Below are 25,298 nucleotides of genomic sequence, written 5' to 3'. Positions count from 1 at the left end.
CTTGTTCTGTGCAATCTGTTTTAGCAAACTGGTAGGGAAATATTCTGTTGCTCTTGCAAACTCTTCCTCGACACTGAAGGTTGACTTAAGGAAAAAACTCACACCAGAAAGTATATTAGGATCTAATCCACAGGGAAGGAAGAGCTTTAAAAATCTGGGGTGGGGAGGAGAGACAAAAGTCAAAGGAAGTTCAAGGGGAACCTGGAATGTGGGTTCTTCCTCTGGAATCTTCCCAAGTGCCAGGAGTGTGAACACACTTCCTGTTTGGGAGACATCTCTCCTGACCTAAGCTTATCCCTCAATCCTGTTCCTTCCTAGATTCCACATGCCTGGATACTTGTAATTTATGATTGTTCCCCCATTTCTTTACTTTCTGGCCAACTGTTGTCACTAATTCTAAATTTCAGAATTGCTTTGCTTTCACGCACGCCAAGATATTTTCCAGGTGACAGACTGAAAACTTCTCAACTAAACTACATTTTGAAGCATCTCATAGATGCTGGGGACATGAAAACTCCGTGTAGTCTGTCCTGCTAAGTGAAAATGAGGTCTTTTGTTTTAAAACAGCAGCTCCAAAATAGCATTATGGCTCAGTGCTGTCAGGCCAGATCCAGGAGAAACAGGTGGAAAAGAAGTCATAAGCTCGGTGTTCCCCACTGGCACCTGCAGAAGGGAAAAAGAATTGTTTCCAAAAAGTGAATCCACCCATATTATTGCATATTAAAGCTAGAAAACACATCCATGGTCACAGAATTTTTTAAACTGTGCATTTGTCCTCCAACAGCTTTCATTGGGTTTCTAGAGTTATCCAGGACTCTTAGCAAATTACATATATTCTACATTTTAAAAAAAAACCCTTCTTTCATATTTGATTAAGACATATTGAAATAAAATTGTGCACAAAAAGGTTTTACAAAAATCTAAATATAGTATTTGTAACTTCTAACACTCTAAAGTTAGGAATTTGGTTTCCTAAAAAGAAATGTTGTCAAATTCAGTGGCTTCCTAGAAAACTACAATTCCTTCTCAAAAAAGTGCCAAAGTGGGGGTAAAACAGGTGAGTTATTAATCTGAAATCAAGTTCGCAGAACATCGAAGCTAGAAACCCAAGTTCAAGCCCTATATCTAATAGCACTAAGAGTGTGACTTTTCAAAAATAGGCAACTGTGATCATATACCAAATTTGAATAATTGCAAAAATTTAACCTAAGATTGTTGTAAGCAATAAAACATCACTCAAATCTACATCATGTGTGCAAATTACTTGTGGAAGGTAGTGAGGAACAAAGAGAGACACAAGGGCCTCTCCCATAGAGAGCAAATCCCAGCTGGAAAACAATCCCTCCAGGCTAGTCCCCAACAGCCAGCACTGTCACATTGGCAGGAAATCAAGGGGCCGAGGAGTCATCACTTAGGGAACATCTCCTAGAGACAATACAATTGGACTCAGATCTGAGTTTCAGTACATTTCCAGCTGGCTGGAAGGGATTCTAGTCAGAGGCAGCAAGGTAACAGACTAGATGGGTGCATGCTGAGGGCAGGTTCAGAGGCTCAGGGGGCTATTTTGGGTATTCACAGTAGGACAGGTTGGAGAGGTTGGGAAGGCAAGACAAGCTGGTGAGACAACTCCAGCTTTAGCTCCCAGTCCCAGGAGCCATTTTGGCCAAGGCCAAGTGAGATGAGAGCAGCATTTTAGGAAGGATGGTTTATCTATGGGATGAGCATGCAACAGAACAGAGGGAGGAAACCCCTGGGAAGCCATCCTGCCAAAGAAAGAATGAGCCCAGTAAAAGACAAAAAAAAAAGGAAGAACCGGATGGCCACTCCAGGGAGAAAAGCAGTAAGAGGTACTTCAATTCCCTGTTCCCAATGCTTCCACAGTGCATTCTCTCCTGTGGAACACTAAGGGAATTTCAAAATGTCAGAATGCCTTTGTCCTGTAAAATGAAGGTTTTCAAGTTCGGGAAAGTGAGAAAGCCGTCCTTCTGAACTGCTGGCTGTAGGTATGGATGGAACATGAACATCTGTGAAAAGTACTCCAAGAAGAACCCCTTTCTCTGTGTGCTGGCAGGCTCTCCTTTCCCCGCAACACTGCCCAGGCAGCCACTCCAGGTGCTACTGGAGTCCCGAGAGAGGGCTACAGCCCCGCTCTGAGGTTCAAGCTGTGCTCATCCTTCCTGAAGAGTTGCAGGTGTCTGTGGCCTCTACTTCAAACTGCCTGCCTCCTACAGTCACATCTCGCTCCCTTAACAATCTGATGCCAGGTGACCTTGGGGTGCAGGGAGCATAACACGTACTTTTTGTGACTGTACAGCTCAGACTGCAGTGTCACAGACAAAAGACAAAGAAGCTTTGGCCAAGCCTCTGGTGGCTATCCGAGAGGCAAGTGAACTTCTCTTTCCAGTTTCTTCTTAGGCTCTGGCTTAGACGTTGTGGACAGCAACTGGCATTTGGATGTAGGCACCTGCCGCTGGGCAGGCATATGGTACCTCACATTCTTCCAGAACCTGGTCTTGGAAGACTGTGGTCCCTCTTTAAAGTCCCCCGACCAGCGGATGACTCCATGTTTCTGCTTAATGAATTTAATGGATTCTGGCATCTTCTCATAGTCGTGGATTTTCTCCAACTCCAGGAGAACAACTTTCATTCCATCCTGAATGAGGGCATTGTACATGGCTATTTGCTCTTCCGATGAGTCACCCAAACATGTAAAGTCTGATGTCTCTCTCACTAAAATCACAATCAGTCTTCTGCTTTTCTTGATATTTTCATTCGTGACCTCAACAATGTCTGAAAAGCAGGAAGCACAGTCAAGTAAGTACAAAGTACATCACCGTTCTTTAAAGATTCAAAACTTCAGAAGGTCCTTCCTATTAAATCACTGGATCTGAGGCAGGCATCTGGTCTAGCTTTAAGATTCAAATCAAAATGCCTGAATCGGGACTGAAACTGTTATGCAGCAAGTAAAACCACCTGCTATGATGCTGGCATCCCACAAAGAAGCCAGTTTGTGTCCCAAATGCTCCATTTCCAATCCAGCTCCCAGCTAAAGGCAAGCATAGGATGGTCCAAGTCTTTCAGCCTCTGCTACCTTCATGAGACACCAAGTAGAAACTCATGGCTCTGGGGTTCAGTCTGGCCCAACACTGGTTTTTGCAGCCATTTTGGGAGTGAATCAGTGAATAGAAAATGTCTCTCTGATTCTACCTCTCTCTATATAACTCTTTCATGTATGTTAATTTTAAAAGTATGCCTTCTTCGCATATTGTAGTGCCTGGGGTTTGAGATCCAACTCCACTAATAAAGAAGCCCCTTGCTAATGCAGATCCTGGGAGGTAGCAGTGATGACGCAAGTACTTAGGTCCCTGTCACCCATGTGGGAGGCTGGGATTGAGTTCTCGATTTCCCTAGCCACAGTGTGGCCTGGCCCTAGGTGCTTCGGAAATGTAGCACATGAATCAGCAGATGGAAGCTCTTTGTTTCTGTGCCTCTCATTTATTAAATTTACACAATGAATGCATTCAATCATTTGATGTAGACCACTCCTACTGTTTTAGTCATAGAGTAATAATTGTGTCTAATTAGTCATTAGATTTTCCCAAATTCAGTAAAAATCAGCTAAACATTGCTTCAAGAAAGTGCGAGGAAAGTGAACACTTTGTATGTCATCATTGCAAGGTGTCATGACATATCACTGAAGAGGCTTCACAATTGCTCAAATGTGCACCTGTGCCATGGTTTTGTCAAAAGAACCTAAACTTCATTTATTCACTTTACAACAAAAATGCTTCTTCTCTTTTCCTGCTACATACATACCTTCCCCAACATAGTCATCCCTTCCATAAATGAACAGCTTATACCCAAACTGCTCTTCCAAGACTTCTGGCAAAACTTTGAACACAAAAGCATCGGAATTAGAGGTAGATCCTTCCCCTGGGGTCTTTGGATATAGAATATACGCATCATAGGTCTTTCCATCTGGAGCTAAATGCAAAATATAAATACTTAGGCAAAAAGGAAACCCAAGAAATTTGATAAATTCAGCATCACAAGTTCAAGAGTCATTCTTTTTGTATACATTGGCATCGATAAAACAACAATACCAACAAAGCCCATTATTATAATGCTTTTGCAGACTGCTTCTCTCCTGCAAGGGTTTTAGTCACTGTGCTTTCCTACAAAATTTTGGTTGTGCATTCAGTGCGAAAAGATGATCCTTATCTCCCTGTTCTTATTTTTCCCCAAATGCCCCAGTCCTGGATTCTATTCATTCTCCCTTGTATATATTGTTGGGGGTGTTAGCTTTTTTTGTAAGATTTTAGCAATAGAACAGGACAGCTTTTCTGATACATGAAAATGGAGTCATTTATTTCATTTGCAGGCAGATCATGAAGTGACCTAGTTCCAGTCCAGCACAGAACACACCTTCAGCACTGGCTTCTGATTAACTGAGTTTATAAATAGTTGCCCCAAACCCATGTTTATCTACCAACATGAATAAATGGATGTAAGCCCATAAAACAATGGCAAACAGCCTAGTCAGTTATAAAACTATAACCAGAAGAATTGTCACTACTTCTGTACATGCTCCCCTTGCCCTCTTAGTCACTGTCTACCTTTCCAACCAAAAAAAATACATGGCACAGAATATAAAAATTATACCTTTCTTTGGGAGAAAACCATAGCAGGAATCTCTATACCAAAGTACAATGTCAACCTTGAAGATCTTATAGATGAAAACAGAGCATGTCACCACAACTGTTAACACGACACAGATCCCAATCGTGTGCTTCTGGAAATCAGGGACTACAGTAGAAAAGATGAAAAAAAAAGATTAGAACAAAAATAATTTAAAAATTGAACATAGCAAATTTAACATTTTCAACTCAGAAAAATCATATTTGGAATTTGTCTGCATTCAGACCAATTGTTATCGCTCGTTATTATCACGTAATAAGGATACTAATGTACAAAAACAATCCACATCAACACTATATCAAAAGCAGGTGCATTCTGTTAAGTTTTCACCAAAATAGTACAATATACAATAACAAGTGGGAAAATATCAAAGGCCACAGGACAGAACCCTCTAAAATGAAGAAAGTAGAAGTCAAAGTCATTCAGAACCCTACAGAAGTTCCCTCAGGTGGGAGAGGAAAGCACAGTTCCTGGGATTAAGACAAGAAGCGGAGGGTGGCTTAAGGATTATTTCACATGTCCACATTCTCTCGCCTCTGTAATTACCCATCCCATGATTCATCTCACAGGAGGAGGGGAGAGCTGAGGAGGGTGGTTGTAAGACGGAGTGGCTGGAGAAGCAGAACTAGATAAAAGAAAGAAAAAATGGCTTTAATGTATCAGGCATCGTGCAGAAAGAGCATTGAAAGCTTTTATGCAATGTTTTTGCAATTGGGATATTTGATTGACCTGGAATTGACTTTATTACAAAGTGGAAATCATGATGTGCCAATATCTAGACTAAAATCTAAATTGGCCCGGTTTGCAGACTACACTGGTATAGAACTATGTAAGATGGTGGTATCTGTAGTACAAATCTCCAGATTATTTCTCTTCTGTGAGACCACCTTGAGCATCCGTGACCCTGACATTTCCATTCGACTTGAAGAATGAACCTTTGTATTTACTCATGTGCTCAAACAATATACCCATGCAATAAACACTACTGCACAAACATTGCATAGAGCTTGGCTGCAATTATTTTGAAGCTATAGGTTCATTAGGAAGAACTAAGATCTTCATAATGTAGGGTTTCACACCATGAACTTTACATAGCCCCTTATCCATCTAGGATATGGCAATAATTTGTTTCCTTTGTATTGTACAAATTTGGAACACCTTTTTGCTAGATTTATTCTTCAGTATTTGGTGCTTTGATGATACGATAAACATCACCTTTTAAGTTCAGTTTTTCATTGTATGTTCTAGGCATTTAGACTCAGAAATTATATACAGCAAGATAATTCTAGTGATTATACCCATTGCTGAAAATCAATAACTTCTGACATTCATTTTGAATAGTGAATACTTAGATTTTCATGATGTATTCATTGTACAGTCCTTCAGAATACTTATTCAATACAGAGAGTGTGGTCAACTTAACTTGCTCCTAGACATGGAAGTAGGAGCATTCTAAAAAATAAGGCTCCATTACAGAATTTACTCAGGTAAAGAAGACTAAGTCTGAAAGCTACTGGGATGGGGACCTAGGGTCCTATGAAAATATTCAACAGATATCCTAACCTCATTCGTGCAGGCAGACAGCTGGGTCCAGGGCAGACAGCAAGACAGGAAAGTTTCTGAGAAGAGGCAATTTTTCTAAGAAATCAAAGAAGACTAAAGTTACTCAAGGGGGAAGAGAAATAAAGAATGTGCTGGGTAGAAGAAACAGCATTGGAAGTTTAAAGGTCATGGACTTGCTACACTCTTACCACAGTAAAACAAAATTGCATTTAAAATAAATACGTAATGGCTTACCTGGATATATTAATGTGATATATGTTTCAGCAATGCCATATGTATTTTTGGCCAAACAAGTAAATGGATATAGATAAAATCTACTTTCAACTTCTGAAATGTTAAGTATTGCAAGATGTGTAAATTGTTTTTGAGATGAAGGATTTACAAGTCTGTTTAAAAGAGGAGTAAATAAAGTTATGCAAGTAAATGACATCTACTACAAATAAGACACATAGAATTGCTTGATTTCTTCATGTGTACTATAAATAGCAGCTGAAATAAACACCTGCTTCAGTCATGGGCATAACAGACTGCTGACCACGAGGGCCTGAGATTTTTAGAGTCAAAATTATTTTCAGAACCTGATTCAGTAGCAGAGGAATCAAATTAAAATCACTAGCCTCCAAGAAGAAAAATATGGACATAAGCATTCTGAGTTTCGAGAAAAAAAAATATTGAACGATAGTGGATCAGGGAAGTTGACAAGGGGTTGCTGATACTGCAGAGAGGAGCAGAGAGGAAGCTGGGAGATCCTACTGGCAGGTGCACTGGAAAGCCAAAAGACTTCCAAGTGCAATTCCTGATTCTTGACCATGCGTCTTTTCTAAACTATATCTAAAATGAGGAGTAACTCAGGAGAATTTCCTCATTAGAATTCATAGAATTCAGGCATTTATGACTGAAATTAAGGAAAGACTTTTAGGTGGTCCAGCATTAATGAGCAAAGACATGCAGCTACATTTCCACCTAAAACATTTAAGATTTTACAAATCCCGTATAACCCAAACTCAAAAAGGGCAGAAAGGTTAGGATGAATTAATGTCAACCAACTCTAGATATTATATTTAACTATAGGGGTTATATAAAACATGACATGGAATTTAATATCAGAATCTGAATAGTGTATTTACGATTTATATTCTTCTGCCAGTAGTGGATCATCTTCATCAATTACTGACCCATTCCAGTTCCAGTAGACAACATCACCCATAGAGCCACTGACATTGCAGATCAGTTGTAACTGAGATCCTGCAAAAAAAATATTTTTAATCATACCATGAATTGATTTTTAGACTCAACTATGTATATATGTATGTATGTATATATATTAATAAGTGGCTACTGAATAAAATTTTTAAGCCCTAGAAAAGCACAAAGGAAAAAAAGAAAATTGTCCTTCAACCCACCATTCAGAAATAACCACTATGTTACTAACTTTATTTATCCCAAATTTTATCTTTTCCATGCATATAAGAAATTTTTTTTTTTGCATTTATTTTTGCTTATTTGAAAGTCACATGGATAGCAAGCAAAGGAGAAAGAAAGAGAGGGTTTGTGTGTTTTTATTAGTGATTCACTTCCTAAATGCCTGCAAGAGCCAAGAGCTGAAGCAGGCTCAAACCAGGGGTTTGAGCTTCATCCAGGCCTCTCTTACATACGTGGCAAGACTTAGTACTTGAATTATCACCTGATGGTGTAGCTGGATTGAAAGTGGAGCACTCCAAGGCAGAATTCAGACATCTTGAGTGGCATTTTAAACAAATGTTCCGAATACTCACCCATAGGCAAATTTTAAATAAGATCTTATACTGTATTATCTTGCAATTACCGTGAACTGGGACTTTCAGCCTAGTTCAGTCTTCCAAAACAGGATTATTAGGCTGTCATAGCTGGTTTATGTTCACTAATATTGACACACTAATAATTTTTCTATTTCTGAGCATAATTCATGTCTACTTCTCTGTTTTTTCAGAAAGTTATTTGAAAGGCAGTATTAGTGGGTGGAGGAAGGAGAAGAGAGAAAGTGACACTTTTTACTGATGTTGTTTATTAAGTTAAGGAAGTATCCCTTCATTCTTACATTTTTATGTGATCTTAATAGTGATTCATATTGATTCTTATCAAATGCCTCCTACTTGAATTCCTTTAAGTTAATCTTATGACAGAGATATGTACCCAGATTTCCTGCTAATGTGATAGATTGAAATACTAATTTCTAAATGTAAAGCTATTTTCTGATTTAGAGAGCAATATAATGCAGCCTAGGTTTCAGGGTGCTTAACTCCATAATTCTTGAGAATAATGTCTCAAGAGAAGCCAGCACCAACAGCGGCAAAAGTGGTACTTAGGAAGCAAGAAAATCAGCAAGAAAATCAGAAAAAAAGATGGTTTGGGGCCATCTGAAGGGCCTTGGCACATCAAAAGTGATGTAAGGTAGCTGTGGTATTAATGTTCTGAGAAAAAAGATTAGGACATTGGTTTTTGTAGGCTATCAAAATGAACGTTTCCAAAGAACAGAGCTTGAGAAACACAACTCTAGATCCTATCGGTTCCCAGGAAAGAAAGCTCCCCTGCTATCTTCCACCATAAACCACTGGCTTGACTAGCACAGCGTTGACAGGCCACAAACGTAAACCTTCTAATCTCTGTACAACTGCTCATGGTTCAAACAGTTACTGTTACCAAAGAGGATTCCAATCTATTTTTCATATCTGGACCAGTGGTCTCCAATAGAACTTTCCTTATCTCTCTCTCTCTCTCTCTTTCTCTTTCTTCTTAAAATAAAAATTTTACACCACCTTAGAAAGCTATTTTCCTAGAATAACTATGATCTCTCTGGTTTCTGCTCTTATTCTTCTGCCAGGAACTTAGTTCTGGTCCCAGGAAATACAACTTGTGCCAGTCAGATAAATTGCTACATTTTTCCTTAGGCCTTGAAACTAGGTCTTGGGCGGATGTTTTCATGGTTAATACGTGTCACAGGAAACTAAGGGCAGGAAAACTAAATACAATTGGATTTCTGCCATTTAAAAAATCAAAACAATAAAAAACATTTTACGATATAATTGTGCTATTTGACCAACAGTGATGGATATTCAGTCAATGACCTAGGTTATGTATAGTGAAGGTATAATATATATTAATCTTGAGTTAAAAGTAAGTTTAGCATGTCCAGCTGCAGTCCACTTACCCAAAACCACTTCCTTCGTCTCATTAGATGGGCTCAGAATCACGGGCTTTTGGGACTTGGTTTCCGCTGAAAGAAAAACATTCACAGGGTCATCTGTGTCTGATAAACAGAATTTCAAGTGATGACAATATTCAGCAAAATGCACTAAATGGCATCCGAACAAATGGAACCGTGAGGTCTAAAAGGCTGGTTATTGAAGAATGTCAAACAACTTGTCATGATTTATTAAAAATAGGCAGGAAGTCATCAAGTGCTTTGGAAATAAACCTTGATGCTTTTTGACAAAAATATTGGCTTCAAGGGTTGATCTGTGGCCAAACAGAAAATATGAAAAACTACCAACTTTATACATGCCCTGGAGCCTGTCACAGTTGAATAAAATAAGGAATTCCACAGATTTCTGATGCTGCTTATTCCCTAGTGTACACCTAAAAGTCAGTGGCACATAATAAATGTTTAACAAATAGTTTTGAATAAAACGTGCACCATTCAGTTAAGACTCGAGAAAAAAACAAAATGCCTCATCCTCTGAATAGGGTATCTTGTTTCCAAAACTGGGAACTGGGGTCAGAAAAGAGACAGGAAATTTCTAAAACATTTTTGATTTCTTAAAAAAAAAAAAAAAAAACCTCCCTAGTGACGAGTTCTACCTGCTTGTTTGGTTACTGGGACTCAAGAATGATAAACCAGAGTAACAGAGTGACCAGGTACGGGCTGCCAAGAACAAAAAGATAGTTGAATAGCATTGAAAACTAGTATACACTGATGTTTATCAGTTTAAGGAATTATTTTTTATTTAATAAAATTAATCTTCATACACAGATTATTATAGAATCAGAAGAATCAGTTGTTTTTCTAATATATGTAGCATTCAGTTTATCTTAATCTTGGTGTACTGAGTTTGTATGAGATACAGTTTATACCTATTGTCCGTGCAAACTATTCATAGATACTTCCTTTAACATACAAAAGCAGAATAAGTGTTCTTAGATTATTTAAGCTTAAAATTCTGATATTTACAGAAAGAGTTCTGCCAATCTTCGAGCTATTTGTGGAAGCACATTTTATTTCGTTTAGTTGAAAAACAGGTTTTAACATGAAGCATGGGAAAATTTCTAATGCCTCAGCATGTGAAACCAGGCTGATAATTATACTCAGGGCAACTGCATACCTGTTTCTCACCAAGCATCATGTTGCATCAGACACAGAACCACAAGTTGAGTCTACCCAAGTTCCAATCTTTCCAACAACTTTGAGAAAAGGAAACAGGCATAGAGATCGCTGACTGATCTAACACGGAATAAACACGAGGTTGATTCTAGAGGTACAACTTTTCTGAAGCCACTAATATTCACCCCATTTATACCAAAAATGCTCATTGCTAGACACTTGGACCCCACAAGTGGAGGTGCTCAGAAGATCCACACATTAGCAGAATCATCTTTGGGCACGTCAAAGTACAAGGTCAGGTGGAAAACAACTCCTAATGTCACGGTAGTTGACACTGCATCTGAAGTAGGATGGAAAACAGTCACCCAGCATTTAGCAACAACAACAAACTAAACTAAGCTCCTTTGTGGAGTTGTGGATTTAGTTCCTCCATGCGTGACAATGGCGATGTTATAAGCACTCTTGGTCTCTGGCCTTCCCAGACCTGAACTCTGTGGCATGGAGATAGAACTCACCTAGAGGGATGAATTCTATTGCCCGGGTCACGGGATACTGCTTTCCCATGTATGTGTAGGATATGCGACAAGTGTAGTTCCCTCTATGCTTTTCAGCCACATTCATCACAATAAGTTGATTTGGGATTCCAGAGAAGCTTACATTGTCAAGATCCAGAGGCTCACAATCCTAGATCAAAGAAGTGAAAAGAAACATCGATAACAACAGTTTCCCACTCTTCCTATAAAAGGAAACTCCATTGATTCACATTAGCAAATGCTATATTTTACAAAAAACACACGTGTTCCATGCAATGTTAGTCAATCCCTTTTAAGACAGTTATAGAAACTACAAGATTACTTAAGAAACACTTAATATTTTTGATAAGACCCAGGTTTGATATTTTTAAGTAGCTCTCTGTGGGGCTCCGGGGCAAAGGGGTGGTTAAGTCAATATGGGGGCCAAGGACAGAACCCCAGGCATGAACCAGGGAAGGGGTCATGTTGTTTCGATTGGCCAGGGCCTTTTCACTCACCTACCCCTGGCCTATGGGAGGTGGCTTCTGCAGTCATACTCCTAGTAATTGGCTCCTAGTTTCTCCCCTCCTGGAATTCCTGGCCTGAGGCTATCCCTTACCCTATATAAGAATCTGAATTTCCCCAATAAACCAGAACTGCTTAGACAGAACCCTTGTCCCTCTGTTTGTCTCTCGCAGGCCGGGAGGCTGGCTGGCAGGCAGCAGGCTCATCCCCTATGGCAACGGGGTACTAGAGGAATCTGTGGGGGAGACCCCACAGCTCTCTTCAATATCTTAAATTTACAGTCAGCCTTCTCCTTAAGCATATTTTATTCATACTACTACTTTTCTCAATTGCATCTTATTATTATTATTAATAAAAGCATGAGCAAGAAAGCCTTTAGCTATACATCAGATTAATGGAATATGGATTTTACAATTCTTTTTAGATTACCCATTAAGTTTCATCAGTGAGCAAACATTTTGCCAATTGGAACAGTTCTTTGCAAATTCACTGTTTAGTCCATAAAAAAGAAATCACATTTTCTGAAAATACTATAAAAGTAGCGATAATAAGCTTACCTTATACCACTGTATTGTGGGCAATTTGTCATTTTCATCTTTAAAATAATCCAGATAAGGGCATACAAGTACCCCATCCACGGCAGCAGGGAGTCTCTGTTTGTACAGAGCGTCTGCACTGTAACACAGGTTAGGTTCATTCTCCACAAACTTTGTCGTTATTCTAATTCTGAGGCAGTAAGTTGAATTTCTATAATAAAGTAAGATAGGAAAATGAACCACCATGAGTAGAGCTCCCCCTCCTCTCTGCTGCAGACTCCTAGAACACGTGCTTACAATCTTACCTGACAGTACAAGAATAACTCCCTGAATCCTCTACCTTGGCAGGAACAAACCAAAGGTTATCTTTGTGCTGATGGATGTTGCAGCTTTGGTCTGTAGATATAGGTATTTCACTACCATTTTTATACCAATTTATAACACCGTTTCGTTCATGTGGGTTAAGAGGACAAGAAGAAACTCCTATTTCATTTGCAGATGATACAGTAATTACTTTTTCTTCACGTTCCTTACAGTTATCTTTAAAAGAGAGAGCGAAAACATTTTATAAAAACCTGCCAATGTTTCTTAATATAATGTCTACGTATAACTAGATAATTAAATCCCTCAACTCATAGTATCCATAAACTCTTTATAGCATCATGATTAACGGCATTATCTTGTGGATCTGAAAAATTCACAATAAAATGTGTGTGCTATCATCTGTGGCTTGTGCCCTTGAGTCAGTTATTCAGCCCCTCTCACCTCCAATTTATTCATATGAGACAGAAGGAAATGTAACAGAAAAGACATTCACTTCATTGCACGGTGAAATATAGAAAACTGTTTCTACCTTTATACCTGAACTAAAAAATAAAGAATACAAAACAGCATTGCTTTACGACATTGAACATCAGGAACTAAAGGACAGATTTAGAAAGAACTGAAGCAATTGCCCAAACCGACTATGAGGCCATAACATTGCAGCACGGAACCACGGCAAAGTCCAGTGTCCTCCCTGAGTCAAGACTGGGATTGGCTATCTGCAAAAGGAAGATTCTGCAGGAAAACGACACCAATCGGGTTACAGCTACATATACAGCGAGGGAGCCTTTGGAGGTCTGCTGTCTCCCTGAGTTTCCAGCAAAGAACCAACATATCTAAGAAACTAAAAAATAACTCAAGACTCATTTGAAAACCACCAAAAGGATTAGAGACAATAATACCTGAAGCCACACAACGCGGGGCAGTCTCTGCTCCAACAGACAGAACAGGAAACCTCATTAGTCATGCAGCATCAGGATCAGAATGGCTCTGACTCCAGAGCTGCGGAGAGCCAGGCTCACAAGGATGGGGCTGAAAGCACCAGCCAGTTTCCAATGCTCAAGTACACTTGCAGTAATACAGAAATTTCCATCATCCAGCACAGTAATTTTTACAATGTCTACCATTCGACCACCAATCATCAGGCATGGAAGACAGATAATATGCAACCAAACAAAACAACCAAAACTGACACAAAAATAACACAGATAAGAAAATAAAATATCATTAATATTACTGTATCTGATTTGCTCAAGATGCTAAAGGAAAGGACAAACATGAAGAGCAGTAAGCAATTGAGATTAAAACAATGCTATGAATGAAAACTCCATGCATTGTTTGTGTATAATGCATACCATCTATAATTTTTTTTAAAAACCTTTCAGATGCACGAGTTTCAAAACTTTCTTTGCACTAAAACAAACTTTTAATCCCATTTACATGAACTTTTGGAAGTATTGTCACATTAAGGAAATGGAATTTCTAAAAACCTGCTAACCAGAGCAGGCATTTGACCTAACAATTATGATGCTACTTAGTTTGGCCCCCACCCATAGCAGAGTGGCTCCTTTCTAATTCCTACTTCCTGCTTACCTAGAGAGGCAGATTATGACTCAAATGACTGAACCTCTGCCCCGTGTGGGAGTCCCAGACTGAATTCTCAGCGCTTGGCATTAGCCTGGCTCAGCCCCCACCTTGTGGACATTTGGGAATAAACTAGCTGATAGAAAATCTCTCTCCATCTTTCTCTCAAAGAAATAATTTTTTTGAAGAATAAGTCTTTCCAACAATTCATGGCTTCATTAGTATATTCTACCATGAGTATAAACATTCACTACCTTTCAATTAAAAAAATAATATGCAATATACACACACCCATCCATAAAATCAAAGGGGCAATAATTCTCCACTCATGCTATGAATGCAGCATTATTCTGACACCAAAACCAAAGATATCACAAGAAAGAAAAAAATACAAACCAATCTTTATTACGAACAAGATACAAAATTTCTCTTAAAAGTTGTAGCAAATCGAATCTTATAACTTTAATAATTTTTAAAAAATCCTCAAGAAAATGGGATATATCCCAAGAACAAAAAGTTAAGTTCAACTTCAAAAAAATCAATGCAATGCCACATATTAATATATTGTAAAGAAAGCCCTATACAATAATCTCAAAAGATACAGAAAATAAATTTGATAAAATATCCATTTCTGAGAAAAACTCTCGGCAAACTAGGAAAGAATATCCTGAACCTGAAAGCCAGTTATCATTTATAGTAAGACTAGGCTCTAAATGATTCTGTTTAAACTGTAATGATAAGTCTGGCTAGCACTTGAAAGCAAACAAAAGCACTACACGGCACCCAACCTGCAAAGGAAAATTATAAGATTTTCACTTGCAAAAACATGATCATCTATGCAGAAAATATTAAGGAATCTACAAAAGATCTAATGTTAAGTTGTAGAACACACGATATGGCAAAATTATGTTTAGTTTGCTTATACTGCAAAGAACATGCTGAAACTGCTAGAGTTCTATCAATGTAACAGTAGAAAGCATTAGCACTGTATTTTCATCTGCTGGTTCACACCTCCAAATGTCCACAACAGCCAGAACTGGACAGGAGCTGAAGCCACGAGCCAGGAACTCAACCTGGGTCTTCCATGGGACTGTCAGAAACCTAATAACCTGAGCCATCACCACTGCCTCCCAGGGAAGCGAGAGTCAGGAGGAAGAGACAGGAATTGTACCCAGATACACGGATGGACAGGTAGGTTGGGGTCACTAGTCCAAACACCCTTGAACCTGATATTGGAAAAAAGCATTATAATAGCATTCAAAGATACAAAAAAATTGATCGTAGGTCTGATAAAGAATAATTAAGACTTATGTAATGAAATTTATAAAAATTTAAGTTTTAAATGATCTAAATAGATGAAGAACTAATTTGTTAATGGATCAGATTTACTGATATTATTAAGATACTAGTTTTCTCAAAACATAGTTATATTCAATGTCAATCAAAACCCTGTTAAGATTTTTCACACAAATTGACAAGTTGATTATTACAAAATCAACATAGCCAAAACAATATTGATTATAAAAGAGCAAAACTGTAAGAGTTACCCTACTTATTGTGACATATTATAAAACTACAACAATCACAGTGTCATTTTAAAATTTAAATTATTGCATTTATATATGGTAAACAAATTTCACGTAGTTCATGCATACAAATTTAGCAGTATAGTGACACTTCTCACCCTCCCCCACCTCCTCTGGCCCCACCCTCCCTCCTCCTTCTACAATTCTTTTTTTTTGTTGTTGTTGTTGTTCTTAGTTTTTACAATAATATGCTCTCAGGTTATTCTATAATAACAGGTTTTACCCTCTACTACGTCAAAAAAAATTGAACAGATACCAAGCAGGTAGAGACAAGAGTGATAAACAATAGCCAAGTCTCAAAATGTCAGCGGCAGAGTGGGGGCTTTGGTAAGTCAATTTCTCCATAAAGGCAACAAAAAGCTGGCAAGTTTCAAACAGTGAAGCTTTGCGACAACCAGAAGAGCATTTATTTAAAAAGCAAACCAATAAACCAAAACCATATGCCAAATCACAGTAGAACAGATCAGCTTTAATTTCCTCAAGTCCCCTTCTCTGAACACCACCATTCTGGCCCAACTGGCAGTTTCTGGAAATCACATTCACAAGGTTGTGTTGTTACTGACCTAATAATTCAGAGACCCACAGGAAAAGTCCTGTCTCAAGGGTGTTATTTAGAAAACAACAACAACAAAACTTAGTGTCCACCGTTGATTGTGACAACAGCCAGAGAGGCTGCAATACCCGTTGGAACAAATAATAGCCATTCCTCAAAGGCAATCTGAAAAGTGTTGACACATTTTAGAGAAATCTGGAAAGGTAGACAAGTGTGCATGGTCTTGCACCTGCTCAGGGAAATGTCGAGAACGTGTGAGTTTCTCAAAGTCAGCTGACTCGAGATCCTGTACAAGCCAAGGCAGAACTGTAAATAGTCTGAGAGATGAGAGTCCCTTAGCAAAGGGTGAAAACACACTGGATCAGACAATTTAACAGAAAACAGAAAAACAGAAACAGAAAAACATGGCTCACACATAGGGAAAAACGTACACGTAGAAATCATCCCAGAGGGGGCCACGTGTTAAACTACCAAAGACTTGAAATCGGAGTTAAAATGATTTTAAGAGATGAGCATTATGCGATAGCAGGTTACGCCTTCCCTTGGGATGCCTGCATCTTATTTTAGATGTCTGCTTTGAGTCTTAAGCTACTCCGAACATCCAGTCTAGTTTCCTGTTAATGTGCCTAAGAGGAAATGAGTGATTGGCCCAAGATTTGGGGTTGTTGCTCCCCTACTCCACAATGTGGGAAATCTGGATCAGAGCCCAGGCCTATTAAAAAATTCTTATCTTTTCAAACCATCCTTGTTGATCGCATGCAACCTCACAATTCTCATTTTATCTGCTTTCTGGAATCTCTTGTATTTTTAAACTTCAACCCAAACTTATCGCTCAGGCTCCAGTCCGCAGAGTTAGCATTCAGACTTCTAATGGGCATCTAAACCGAACACGGTCGAAGTAAACACTTGTATTCATCTGTCTCATCAATGGCAATAGCACCTTGCCTTTGCTAAGCCAAATTTCTGGAATCATCCTTAGGTTTCCTCTTTACCATATCCAATCCATGTGCAATTCCCTACTGGCTCTATTCTCAAAATACAGCTACCATTTGAGTGCTGCTAACCTCTCCTCAATACCCTTGAAGAAACCATCATGACTTCTTGCCTAGAACAAATCACTATGCTGCTTTGCATGAGTTATCAGAACAGGCACTTCTTTGGTGTCTGTTTATGCCTTTGCCTCCCTAGGATCTATTACCAAAACAAGGGACCAAAATGATTGCAGTAAAATGTAAGTTAGATCACCTCTCTGGTCTTGAACAGAGATCTCTGTCATCTTTTACTCTCAGCCAGGCTGTAAGGTGAGAACCTTAAAGAGATTTGCAAGGTCCTACATACAGCACCTCCACCAGCCCCACCCCCTTGTGCCCAGAGTATTTCTGTACGTACAACCTGTTAGCTGAATCACTCCCCCACCCCCGCTCCTTCACCTTCTTCGGGTTCCAAGAAAAAGTTATCTTATCATTGAGGGCTTTTCTGGTTATACCATCAAATGCTTAATCATCTATTGGCTCTAATCTCAAAACTTTACATTCACCTTTCCTGCTTTTTCCCTCCCAATATGTATGCTATGATATGCATCATTTACTAACACATTTCCTCCTTCCCATATGGGAATGTCTGCCTGGATTAGTTAGAGCTATTTCCTCAGCACCTAGTACCTTGAACATGGTAGAGGCTCAATAAATTTGTAGGAAGATGAAGAAGGGAAAGGGAAAAGAAAAATGGAGAAAAAGAAATTAAATGAATGTTTCTTGGTTTCCAGCTGTGGGCTCATTAAACACTATTGTGTAACACCTCCTCCAAATGGCTGCCAGGATTTTCTGTATCACACTCTTCAATCAACAGCAAGATAGAAAGACCTGCACTAGACATCAGAGGTCTAGATTTAGCCCTTGCTCTAAAGCTAGATGTAACTCACAAGAATATAGTCAGCCAATATTTCATAAAGATGCACATGAAATGCAGTAGTGAAAGGCAGTATTTTAATAATCATTGGTCCTCAGGTTTCCAACCTGCCAGTGAGAGAATAAGAAGGAAAGACACTCAATGTTCCTTTCAACAGGACAGGGGAGAAGGCCCTGTGTCCTGGGAGCCACAGAATCAGAGAGAAAAGCAACTGTACATCAAGTATTCTCAGTGTTTTCCTCCACACAAGAATAGAAGGATGTGCTTAACTTACCAGCCTCCAGGGAAATCAGCAGGGCTATGAAACAAACAAGCTTGAGTATCACTTTCATATTCTCCTGGGAAAATAGAAAAATGAAAAGAAGAAACTGTTACTATGCCAGTAGGTCTCCATAAAGACACTGACACCTCATCCCCACCCTCAGCCCAAGTCACACTGATGGTTAACCGTCCTTCATTATCAGTGTGATCAAAATTGGGAGGAAGGGCATGATACATAGTTTTAATAGAATTAGGGACAAACTGGACATTTTAAGATTTAAAAAAATGTTCTATTTCCAAGCAGGCTTCTAGTGATACAACTCCTTAAATTCCCCCCAAAATGTAGCCTACCGTCTACCACAAACAACAGTTAGCTCATAGTCCTAGATCTGCCGACCTAACCAATCATGAGTTGAAATCACTTGAAACTGAAATTGAGTCTTTATGGAACACACACACACACACACACACACACACACACACACACACACACTCTTCTCCACTTTGACATGATTTTCTGGGCAATACAGCATAATACAGTACCCACATTATCTTAGTTACCGTAAGTCATCTAGAGATGATATACAGCATCTGGTAGGATGTGTACAATTTAGAGACAAACACTAAATCATTTAATGTAAAGAGCTTGAGCAACACCAGTTTAGATATTTACCCCCTGCTGGTATTGAAGGACAACTAATGCACTAAACCCCATACTGCTTGGTCCTGATCCTGTGGGTTTTCCCAGTTCCAGCAGCCAAAATCTATGTGCAAATCTCTTCTGACACTTCCAGGCCAGCACAGACACCCAGCCCTCACTTAGCAATGTGACATCCCAAGCAGTTTGTACAATATGATACAGCTACATAAAGATGCCTCAAAAAGGATTCAAATAAGTAATGGGTTCTTATGGATGGTTGGTTTTTCCCTTCTCTGGGTCTTTTCATGCTTTCTACATATGCCTACAATGAGGTTATATGAATCAATATACACAGGAAGAGGGAGAAAATAAACCCCACAGCTCCTCCAGACGGTTTCGAAGACCACACTAAGACAGCATCATCTACCACATGCAGATCAGTGAGGACTTGGAGACTACTTATTTTAATTCCACTTACAGGGCAAAGGGTTCAGCTAAATGTGAAAGTGACAAACAAAACCCTCACATTTACCCACCATTCTAGATCTCTCAAACTCAGACAAAGTTCTCATCCGGATTCTGCCTGAATGTTTCTAATTTGTGCTCCCAAGGGGATGCTCCCATGACATACATTAAGACCCAGTCTCCAGCTAGCTCATGCACAGATCCACTAAATAGCCCATGAGCATTTCACACTCTGCGTGCCCTCCAAACCACATTGTTCTACCACATCTGGATCCCTTCCCCCACCCAATACACACACTCCAAATCCCATACAGCCCCAAACCTCTTAACTGTAGACTCGAGGTGAGTAATCATGAGGCCACACCTTCTCTTCCACCAAATGTTCTCCCCACCTCCCTCCCCTCTTCCCCCAGAGCTCTACCCAGTCTTTCTCCTTAGGTCACCAAGCTCCCTCCATTCAGTCAAGGCCACTGTTGATGCCTCTTTAGCTCAAGCCATCTCCATTCACAGGTCTGAATTCATTTTAGCAACAGCATCCATGAATCTCCCAGCCAGTGGACTTGAATCTTTCAGTCAAGCCAGAGAGCTTTGAGCTATCAGTCAGCAAATGCTGTATCCTGATGATCCAAGCCCCCGACAAAGCATTTGGCAGGCTTGTCACTGTGGCTCTCACTTTGTTCTGCAGCCACTCCTCCATGCACCCCAGCACACTGCATACTCCAGCCCTCACTGTGGACTCCATCCTACAAGCCTTTACTTTCAGCATAGGCACCATGAACCTTCCGTACCAGTCTCCTGGCTTCAGTCTTTATGTACTGCGAGTACCTGCATGTGTACCTGCCATGGCCCCATGTACACTTCCTGTACTTGGCCTAAGACAGGACCCTTATGAGGGCCAGAGCAGAGATCTGTTCATCTGAGGGACAATGTCCAAAGCAGACAGTGCAACTCTGTGATTTGAAGAAAATCTGCCTTCTAAATACTACCAGGGATTCAATTTGCCTATGGAAGTAAATAGGCAAACACAACTATTTCAACTAAGGCAACACTTCTTTAGACTCTAATAACATACAATCATTTGTAAGTTACAAGAAAGGGTATAAAAATAAAAGAACATGCTTTTTAGCAACTTTGGCAAAAAGATTTTCTGAGCATGAGTGACATGCCCATTCATATTCTTGTCACTTCAGGTCCAATAACAGGACAATGAGCTAGGCCTGGCCCATACCTTGAAACCTACCTCAGAGCAGTCAAACCACATTCCTCACCCTCTACTTCTCACACTTGACTCAAATTGCCTTTCTCCCCAATTAGTCCAGCTTGATAGTATTATTACTTAATTTACTTGAAACTATCTTCAGATTATTAAATAAAATATTAAATAAGGTAGCCTGACTTGTTGCATCTTTCTGTGACTGCATGGAAGTGTGTTTTAAGTCTTTACGATTGCAAGGAAGAAAAGAAAAGCTCAAAAGTTTCCTGATCACTGTATTCATCAATCACATAGGTTTGTTTGTCAACAACAAAATGAAGGCATCCTGAAATCAACTGAACTGGTGTTGGTTTCTCTGGTTACAAGATGGAACTTGCTTGATCATCAGACAGCGGAAAAGAAAAGGAAGAGGCTAGACTGAAATTCATAAAGAGTATATTTCAAGGCATAATTACAAGCTGGTTCTCAGCAAACCTTGGTCCCAAGGCCACTGGCACCTGCCAAAGAGCAGTGTGATCTTGGACAGGACTCAGTTTCCTCATTGGCACAAGTTAGGCCAGCAGTCAGATCACCGCAAACTACTTCCTGTTCAAAGGACAATAACCAGGGAGCTGAATCTCATGAATCTAGGTTATTTCTCTGCCCCACAACTGCTCTGGGGCAAAACGGGGTGGGAGTGCCCCTGGTCCTCAGCAAGGATCTTTCTGAATTCACATCAGTTCCCAGCAGCATAGAGCAGAATTGGAGCCCAGTACCAGGGGTAGCAGCATCTAAGGCAGTGAGGACCTCAGTGGAAACGTGGTAAAGTTTTTACCAAGATGAAATCAAGCTGACTCCAGCAAAAATTAACACAAATCCCTGAATTTCTCAAATAACACATAATGTCCAAGGTGGAGCCAACCCAGATGGCCTTCATAGGGCCAGGAGTTAAAAGGCCATCTTTGCCAGGAAGCCCCTTTACCAAGAAGACTCAATCCTGTGCCTCAGTTCCCCTACACTTTGTGAAGCAGTAACAGTATTTCTCCTTGGCAGTAGCTAGGAGACTAAAATGAATTGCCGCATGGATAGGCCTTAAGATGTTGTCTGGCAAATACCACCCTCACAGAGTAGCAATTAAGAATGGTTTCATGCTGGGTGATTCTTTCAATTATCTGTTCAGTTAATTCACAATCTGTCCCCTTGAACATTGTAGATTGAATCTTGATGATATGCCAACATCTACACTTGGCCCTGGAAGTAAAATAAGACACCAGGATCTGGTCCCAGGGACTCAGAAGCTCCACAGCAAGTTGGCACATGAATAGCGGGCATGTGAGGACCTATGCCAGCCGTGAGAGAGACTGCATGAAGGCTCTTGTTGAAGACGTTGCCATGTCACTTATGGTGGCACAGGAAGGCTTCAAAGTTGTATGTCACGGGGTTGGGGGCTGTGGCTGGATTTTCATTTCCTACAGGTACTCTAGCACCTGTACGGAACATAAACTGGAGATGAGAGGAGTCTGGGAGAGCAACTGCCCAGGAGAGAGGGAATGCAGGTGGACCAGCCAGTGCGGAGATTTCAGGCAGATTCAGGGGAAAGGAAAGAAGTGAAAGACTGGGCCTGACTCACCCAGCTGGGACCTGGGAGGGCAAGCTGGGGATTAGGAGGGCAGGCTACACAACCACAACAGTTCAGAGAATGGCGCTCAGCAGGTGGCACCCACCCACAGCCCCATTAAACCTGGTCTCTAAGGACAAGACCAGCAGGTTGCCTCCTGGAGACATTAAGAATCTGAGCAACTGAAATGAAAATAGACTATGAGGTCTAGATGTGCTAAGATTGAGTATAACCTTGATTTGTATTGAGAGCCATCATCTCAGAGGCCCCACAAAGTGGCTTGGCTCAGAGATCTGTGCAAATGAACAAGCACTTTTCCATACCTCTCAGGGGAACCAATTCTAGACCCCCACAAAAAAACAGACAAAATGTCTAACTCCTTTCATCTCCACCCTCCCAGCCTCCAGGGCCCACTGTCTTACTCCATGAAATCAACTCTTCTTTTGCTTCCACACACAAGAAACACATGCCTTATTTGTCTTTCTGTGCCTGCCTTGTCTCATGTAATAAAAGATCATTCTGGTCCTTTCAGGTTACCACAGGAACCCCTTAACATGCACAAATATTTGCACCAATTTTTAATTTAAAATGCCTAAGCTGATAAATCCATAGGACTACCTCCAAAACAAATGTCCAACAGAAATAACACTTCTTTTTTCCTTGCATGCGATGAGAAATCTTCCAAGGTCCCCCAGAGCTGAGGATGGAGGACTTCTGCTATTGTCAGAAAGTGGTCAGTGGGCTCCAGTCAGGGGTGACGCAGCCCTGTTACCTTCATGAATGCCTTTTCCCGTACAAAGTGCTTCTACGTCTCAGGAGGGAGTCACCATTTTCAGCGGGCTCGTCCACCTGAAAAGGAAGCACAAACGGGGACAGCTTGAGTGAAGATGCCCAATGTCATCACCACCAGGACTTGCGAGAGCCCACAGAGGTTTTACATGTCCTTGAAAATGAGTGGAATGTTTAAAAAGTCTATGCCTCACAGTGTCTCAGGGCGAAATTGTTTCTAAACGTCAGGTCACGGAAGGGAGGGAGATATCTAGAAGTGATTAAACCTGCACCCCAGGTTTCTCATGTGAATGAGTGGGACCCAACTATTTGAGCCACAGCCCCTCCCCCAGGGTCTGTATTAACAGGAAGCTGGAGTCAGGAATGGGAGGCAGGACTTGAACCCAGAGACTCTAATACAGCACTTGGCCATGCTGTCTACTAGCCAAACACCATCACCATCCCCAACAAGCATTTCTAGCCCAGGCTCACTGGCATGCTGAGTCCCACATCTTGCTTTTGTCAAGCAGACCAGTGAGCCTGCATCTCTAATGACACAATATGAAATAACTGCAAAAAAATGTTTATTATAACTTGCGGACATTTCAGCATTCATTCACCTGTAATTTTTCTTTCCTTCACCTGTAATTTTCTTGTACAGTTTTGGAATCTGACTTTTGTTTTTCACATATGAATCATTTTCTTGCAGCTTTGCAAAGTCTGGCTGGTCTAACCATATGATCTTTAAGTATCCACTCATAAAACAGTCAGATTAATTCAATGCTAAGCATTTCACTTACACTAGACATACTAATCCTAATGTCTTATTTACTTACAAGACAGTACACAGCATGATACAAAGCTACCCAGGGCATGGAGCCTCATCACCAGCGAGAGGATCATAACGCAAAATCAAAGCCTCCCAGATTCCGTTGCCAAACATTGCCCTCCCGACCCCTGTGATCTGTCCCAGAAATGACTGCAGCCAGGGGCAGTGTTATAAAGGCCGAAACAGGAAAATGAATGGAAGTGGCTACAAGGTAAAGAATGGACAAGAGGAATAAGTTTTAGAAGGCCCAGAAAACCTCTGGCAGAGAAGGCTACTCCAACTTCCACATGTTCCCTCTTTTCCTTTTTGGCTCAGAAGCTTGCTGCTATGCTCACTGTCTTGCCTCATTGTCCAAATTTCAACCCTTCCTGGTTTTGGTTTCTGTTTACCTGGACATTTCTACAGCACCTGGTCTACCCCAACCCTTCCCTCCTGACACTCTGGGATGACGGATAGCCCCATCCACTCCCCTGCTACCACCTTGTAGCACCTCTTCTTTCTTGTTCCTTCAGCACCAATGCCATCCTGTCTCTCAATACTTCTGTTTGTTCTCTTAATGTTAGCCTGATGGTATGAATGCGATGGCAGCTAAGACTTCTGAGCAGCTCTAAGCTTATCCTGCCCAAGGCACTTGCAGCCACCCACATCTAGGAGAGGCACAGAAGCAGCACAGAGCAGGTGATCCTGTGAGGAGGACCCGTCCTAGGTATCTCGCATGTGGTTCAAGCTTGCAAAATACTTGAAGAAGGAACAAAGGAATGGTGGGAAGGAAGTGAAGAAGGAATGAACAACGCTAAATTCCATCTTTGCATGAAAAACATGGAGATGAGAAACTGGGTACCGAGTGAGGGATGTGATGAATAAGAATGCAAGGGGACCTGGCTACAGACAGGAGTCACATTGGGGGAAAAGAGACTCCAAATTAAGGAATTAAACAAAGGGCTCACACCTAGAGAGTTGGTTAAAGAAGTAGGGTGAGAACAACTCCAAGGAAAGAAAGTTACAGCGATAGGCCTGGAGACTGGGAACTCCTAATGCCAAGAGTCCCAAGCAGATTAGTCCACCTGCAGAGGTGTTAACATTCAGATTAAGGGGTAAGACCCTGCTTCAGTTGCCACATCCCACATTGGGGTACCTGGATTCAGCTCCTGTTCCTAACTCCTGGTTCCTGTCAGTGAATACCTGGGAGGTAGCAGCGATGGTTCAAGGAATCAGGTTCTGCCACCCATGCAGGAAACCTGGGTGTTTTTTTGCCTCCAGGTCTCATTACAGGCTTGGATGTTATGTTGTCTCTCATACGTTTGCTTCCTCTCTCCCTATAAACTTTCACTAATAAATGACTACACAACGTGATCCCTAATCAGAAGCAATTTGGTAAC

At 40.6% G+C, this 25,298-nt stretch overlaps 1 protein-coding gene across 1 annotated transcript; it reads right to left on the bottom strand.

The window, feature by feature from the left end:
• Positions 1-2,371: 2,371 nt before the first annotated feature.
• On the bottom strand, positions 2,372-23,137 carry IL1R1 (interleukin 1 receptor type 1). Its single transcript, XM_040994143.1, has 11 exons — positions 23,095-23,137; positions 18,421-18,484; positions 12,497-12,731; positions 12,213-12,402; positions 11,134-11,302; positions 9,449-9,514; positions 7,389-7,506; positions 6,496-6,647; positions 4,663-4,806; positions 3,817-3,984; positions 2,372-2,790 (listed from the first exon to the last, which is right to left on the bottom strand). The coding sequence occupies exons 1-11, from the start codon at positions 23,098-23,100 to the stop codon at positions 2,372-2,374; spliced, it is 1,731 nt and encodes a 576-aa protein (XP_040850077.1). The 5' UTR covers positions 23,101-23,137.
• Between the last annotated feature and the right edge of the window lie 2,161 nt (positions 23,138-25,298).

This window comes from Ochotona curzoniae, unplaced genomic scaffold (genome assembly GCF_017591425.1).
Source record: "Ochotona curzoniae isolate NIBS_2020 unplaced genomic scaffold, NIBS_Ocur_1.0 contig_883, whole genome shotgun sequence".
Taxonomy (NCBI): Eukaryota; Metazoa; Chordata; class Mammalia; order Lagomorpha; family Ochotonidae; genus Ochotona; species Ochotona curzoniae.
Note: the sequence above shows the minus strand (reverse complement) of the source record. Positions and strands in the feature narration are given on the sequence as shown.

What these genes read in the sequence shown, in the direction of transcription:
- IL1R1 (XM_040994143.1), bottom strand. An exon ending in CTGGCAGAAGAATATAAATC is followed by an intron (nt 6,648 to 7,388) that starts GTAAATACACTA and finishes TCTTTTAAACAG; the next exon opens with ACTTGTAAATCCTTCATCTC. An exon ending in TGGTTTTCTCCCAAAGAAAG is followed by an intron (nt 3,985 to 4,662) that starts GTATAATTTTTA and finishes TTTTGCATTTAG; the next exon opens with CTCCAGATGGAAAGACCTAT.